At 37.9% G+C, this 5645-nt stretch overlaps 1 protein-coding gene across 2 annotated transcripts in view; it reads right to left on the reverse strand.

Annotated features, from left to right (window-relative positions):
- The window catches only part of epha10 (EPH receptor A10), a 179173-nt gene extending 177925 nt beyond the window's left edge, over positions 1-1248 (reverse strand). For both annotated transcript variants that reach the window (XM_088405727.1, XM_088405726.1), the window contains exon 1: positions 1071-1248. In XM_088405727.1, the coding sequence (XP_088261853.1) occupies positions 1071-1149 (79 nt within the window). In that variant the 5' untranslated portion in view covers positions 1150-1248. The remainder of the gene's footprint in view (positions 1-1070) is intronic.
- Positions 1249-5645: the final 4397 nt, after the last annotated feature.

Consider the following 5645-nt stretch of genomic DNA (forward strand, 5'->3'; position numbering starts at 1 on the left):
AATAGATGGTGCAGTCTGCACAAAAACATTCCTTACATTTGGCTCACTTGCAGAATATAATTTCAAAAACTTTTTAGTCAATTATCAACATAAATGTGAATATGTAGTATATACTCTATGCATATCCCTCACAGGAATATTTCAGGATCTATTTTGCACTATTGTCGTTAAATCATCCAAATAGACGACATTGGTGGGATAATGAAGGTCTCAAGCCATTTTGCTACCCTTCAAACTGTTTAAGATCGCTTCACAAGCTAGTCTCAAACACTCCAGCAACCTTAGTAGAGTCATTCAAAAAAAAGAGATATTCATTGCGAAAATTATGTATGCAGACGTGAGCACTTTATGCAACTATCGTCTATCTATCACACACTGTATGTACATCGGAGGAGAAATAAAAAAAAAATAAAAAAAACCACAGATCTCATATCAGCGTTAATTGAATCGTGTTCCATCATACTGAAGTGCAGCATATCGGAAGCACCGCAGTTAATGGCAAGCACAACAACACACTTGGGAGGTGAAAGTGCTCCAAAGTATTTAAACAGGGAATAAATATGGACAAACGAGAACGAACAAGAGCATTGAACGTAGCATCGGCCAGGGAGAAGACAAAGAAACCAGTTGCACAAAGATGCGGGGACTAAATCAAACCGCGTAAATGTGATGGCATCCGAAAGAAACATACTTTCCTATCTAATTAGTTTTCATGTTTAAAAAAAGCATCTAATTAAAATGCTTAGCAGCGTATGTTTTAATATTTGGCAGTTCTCGTCTTTGTAGCGGCTCTGCCAATGTTAAACTGTCAGCAACAAAGTCATCGTGGCTCATATCATATTGAGCTTAAAATGCTTCGAGCGCGCACACGCACAAATGCGCAAAACCCGCAGGTCAAATATGCTCCTACAAAGTGGACTTTGTTTGAAAATCCCATGTTTGGGAATGGATATAGTTGCTCATCATTTGGATTGGATGCACCTGCTTTCTCCAAACAACAAGCGGGCATCTGTGTGACGCTCGGAAAACGACCCGTTTTGAGGTCCAAAATCAAGTCTTTTTCTACATACCTTCCTCCGAGTGGCAGACTTCCAAAGGGTTGAGCAATAATATCCAAAGCACCGAAATCATCGTTTTATGGAGATCCATGTTTGTCTGGCCAGTTCCGCGGGGCTCTTGTCATCTCTCTCCAGTCTGGCCGCGCGTAAAGCTCCGCAGCAGAGGCGCGCTCGGTTGCTCGGAGCGGAAGCCGTCTGGGCAAATTGTGCTCCAATAAGGCAGGCGCTCGGCTTATTTAATACCTCGGGGGAGGGACTTCACGCGGAGAGTGACATACAAATTGCGCAATGACGAAGGGAGTAGAGTCCAGTTTGAGGGAGCTTCGACCAATCACAGGGCAGCAAACCGAAACGTTCGCGCCAGGTGTTCCCACTATAGCGGAGTCCTTCACAGCATGACTTCCCTCCACTGCCAGTGAAATGCACTCATCAGGAAAATTTGGAAGCTATAGAAAGTCGATGAAGTATTTAAATTCAAAGAAAGACGCACAAAAGCAAAAAACGCCGTCTATAGAAAGCCCCCAAGTATTTCGATTAAAAGAGAGACACAAATTCAGTCGCTCAGAGATCCTTCATCAAAATAAGCCTATAATTTACCTCTTTTTAACATATATCGCATTTTCAACACAATCTATTTTATTATTCACCAAGAGCAAAACTGAAAAAAATCTCCAAAACTATCAAAGCATATTTCTTTAATATATACATGTTTTGACAAGAATGCACGCTGCAAAACCTGAAATAATATTTTGGCTACAGTTTGTTAGTTGGAGAGGCAAACTCAACAACAAATGACAGCAATCTGGGCAAATGCAACGGATTTCCATCCCATAAAGGCAAAGTCAAGTTTTGAAAAATAGGAATGTAACAAGAATTGAGCCATTTAAATTATGTTTTATCCATATCAGCATGCAGCCATTTGGATAGTTGCTGTTGACAGGGAGCGGCCATTTTTCTACTTGCTGTCAACTGAAAATTATATCAAGGTTGCCAAGGGCTCAGGTAAAAACCAATCACAGCTCAGCTTGACTAGAGCTTTCAAAATAAATTGAAGAATCATTAAGAATCAAATAAACTTCTGAAGCCAATTTTTTAGCCTCTCCACATGAATTGTTACTTAATACTTTTAGCGATTTATGAAAACAGACTGATTATCTTTTGTGTTTAATTGTGTTCACTTTAGAAAACAAAAACTGCGGCCTTAGCTGATTCAGTCTTAAAAAGCTTGGTGAGCAACATTTAATCAATGTTTTAATATTTTTATTATTATTATTATTTATTATTTTTATTTTTTATCCTATTTTTAACACATTACTGGTTTATAAGGAGTAAACGGAGAAAATTGTTTTCTAATACACAAGAAAAAATCTACATTTAATCTGATTATTTGATTAATTGACGTAGTAATCAACACATTTCAATTCTAAATATATTCTAAAAATATTGGCAGCCCATATTGACATTGACTCATAAAACACGTGAGCCGTGATTGGCTGGTATTTGAGCCCTGAGCAACTGTCTTGTCATTTTCCAGAACTGGGAAATCCGTCAACAAACCGACCTGACAGAATGGCCACCTTCAGTGAGTGCTTCGGCGACATCAACCAGTAAGGGCGGGAATAAATTACAACTCCAGTCCTCATTGGTCGATGTCACACTGGGAGCCAATCACGTGTCTTGTAGGGGTGCCTGTTTTTACATTTCAACCTACATGTAATTAGCAGTGAAAGAGATGTACTGTATGCAATTAGTCCATGTGGGCTTTCTAGTTATTTTATTTTTCAAACAGAAAGGGAATTTGATTTTTTTTTTTGCCATGGAAATTGATTCTCCATGAATAATAATTATATGTACTAATGCACTTTTTCAATCAATTTGACGACAACAACAACACGATTCCTAAAGAGATGATCACCGTTACGTGACTCCGGCTTTGCTCGAGTGAATATTGACTGACTGCTACTTAAAGTGAGAGGACATGCTTGGCATTTCCCCCCACAAAGCAAATATTATCGAGCATCTCTTTCAGCTTTGCTCGTATCTCCGTCGAATCAGGGGAACAAGACAGCTAAAGAGACAGAAAATGATGTTTCAAGGGTTTGCATCATGTGGCTCCACTTCCAGGTCAGCCACTCTGTCTCTCGCTGTCAACTGCCGACCCAGCTCAAAAAAAAAAAAAAAAAAATTGAACGCAACTTTGCCCTGAATTGATACTCACACAACTCATCCGCAAAATCCGTGACACTGACCGACGTGTAAAAATCCCCCCGCCCCCCAGAAAACACTTAGCGATGTGAATGGAGATAAGGCTTCGATGATTGTCGGCGCTGAAAATGTATTTATTTTACAGTAAAAAAGCAAATGCAAAAATTCTCACGTCAATTTGAAATTTTGGCACATATCTTAGCAATGGATCAAAAATTGAAATGAATTGTTTTCATGGACCATATAAAATGTTGTAGTAGTCCACATCTGGCCCTCAGACATTGCAAATTTTAAGAATTATGTAATATCCTGCCCTAAAAATCAAGGCAATCAAACAAATGTCCCTTACTGTTTATTAATCTTACTCTTATATATATTCCATATTCTTCAAGTTTCTTGAATACTGGGTTAAACCTTTTATTATTTTCTGCTTCTGATCACAGCGTTTTATACCAGTTGGCACCTTCACAAAAAGAAATAAGCCAATGAATCACTTTAATGATATTACATAAACCTCCATTGTGCATCGCTTCAATTTGGACCAGCAGCCTGCGAATGACAAGTTAATTAAAAGCCTATTTAGGACACTCCTTTTAAAACAAACCTCCAAAAATCTGCACAAAAAAAAGGGTCACTTCTCCTCCCTTTTGCTTCCTTAGCAATGGCATGCTCCATTATTAAGGTTGTCACTCTGGCTTCGATCTATTTATAATACTCACAACTGTATAGCAGCTCGCGCTCATGCACAGATTACGGACCTCAGACTGACTGATCCAGCCCAGTGGGCGGGCATGTGGTTTTGGATCTGGAAGCTGAGGAACGCAGTCCTCTCATCCTGCAATGGGAACTTAGGAGTACAGAAGCTCTCATTCCTTCTCACAGCCCACCTCATATTTATTAGATAGGCACTTGGTGTGCTTGACTTGGACAATTCAATCACCCTTCCTGACAAATATGGAATGTGCTCGCCTCAGAATTTCAAGCGTAGAAATGTCCAAACATTTCCTGTGAGAAGAAGAAGGAATTGCCTAAGGGTTTTCTAAACTTCCCCACTGTACACTTGTCGTGTACTTTTCGACATTTATCGTATTTTTTGGACTATAAACTGCAACTTTTTACTCATGATTTGAGCTCTGCGGCTTATAATCTTGTGTGTTTTATCTGTTTGTTTTTTTTTGTTTTTTTTGATAGCCACGAGAAGACAATCCACCCGTCAACTAAATTTGTGTATTTTTTCAAGGTGTCAATTTATGGAACAATTATGAAATAGAACTGAAAAGATGAGAATATATGCATGCGCTCGAAAAATGAATTATAAAAAAAAAAAGTCTAAATTCAATTAGAAAATGTATAAAACTTGGGGTGAATTTGCAATGCGTAAATTGTATATACAGTATATAATATTTAATTTTATTTATATATTTGATTGTATGAGTTATGTGCAATGTGTTTATATGCTCACTAAAATAATCTATCAAAGGGAGACAAAAGAAAATGCTATTAAAATATTGATTTGGATTTGAACTGCCATTTAACTAACAGTATTCAATTGGTGTTAAAAATATCCATCCAGCAATCCATTTTCTTGTTGGGACTTCAGTCTGTTAGCATGTTGATGTTGGCAGACAACTACAAAAAAATAACAAGCAAAAATAAATTAAAGACTTCCATATCCCATCTTTTTGCAGAAATATCTGATGTTATTACTTGCGTCTTATAGTTCAGTGCGCCTTATCAGTGCCAAAACAACATTTTTTTGCTCAGTTTTTGCTGCTGCGGCTTATAAACCGGTGCGGCTTATAAACCGGTGCGGCTTATAGTCCAGTAGTTAAATCATTATATTGCTATAGGATCTTTATTTTTGGGGAGGGTCTGTAGACAATCGCACGGATGAGAAAACGAACATTGCGACAACATATGAAATAATGTGACAGCATGCAGAGGTGAAGCAATAATACATGTCAATTCCAACCCAACCACCACACACACTCAACACGTATACAGTACATGGAGCTCAGTCTCGGGGTTCATTATGTGACAATTTCATGCTTATGCACTCCATCAGCAGATCCTGCACTATCACCCCCCAATCCTGGCCCTGCCCTCTAATTTCAACCCAGGGAGAGCAGACATGAGCCATGATGTCATTTGTTTGGACAGTGTATGTATTTTCATTTGATATGCATGTGAATAATTGAAAAAAAAAAAAAAAAGTAATATGCGTTGTGATTTGTTGGGCAATGTTTGGGAAAAAAAATAATCAATGGCATATACGTTAAACATGACAGGAAAAAAAACTGAAGGGATTTATTACAATAAACAAAAAAATAGAAAAAAATTATGACAAACACCAAGGGGAAATCTATGGTTATAAGTTATCAA

The sequence above is a fragment of the Hippichthys cyanospilos genome, chromosome 21 (genome assembly GCF_059441005.1).
Source record: "Hippichthys cyanospilos isolate Australia breed blue-spotted pipefish chromosome 21, RoL_Hcya_1.0, whole genome shotgun sequence".
NCBI classification, from domain to species: Eukaryota; Metazoa; Chordata; class Actinopteri; order Syngnathiformes; family Syngnathidae; genus Hippichthys; species Hippichthys cyanospilos.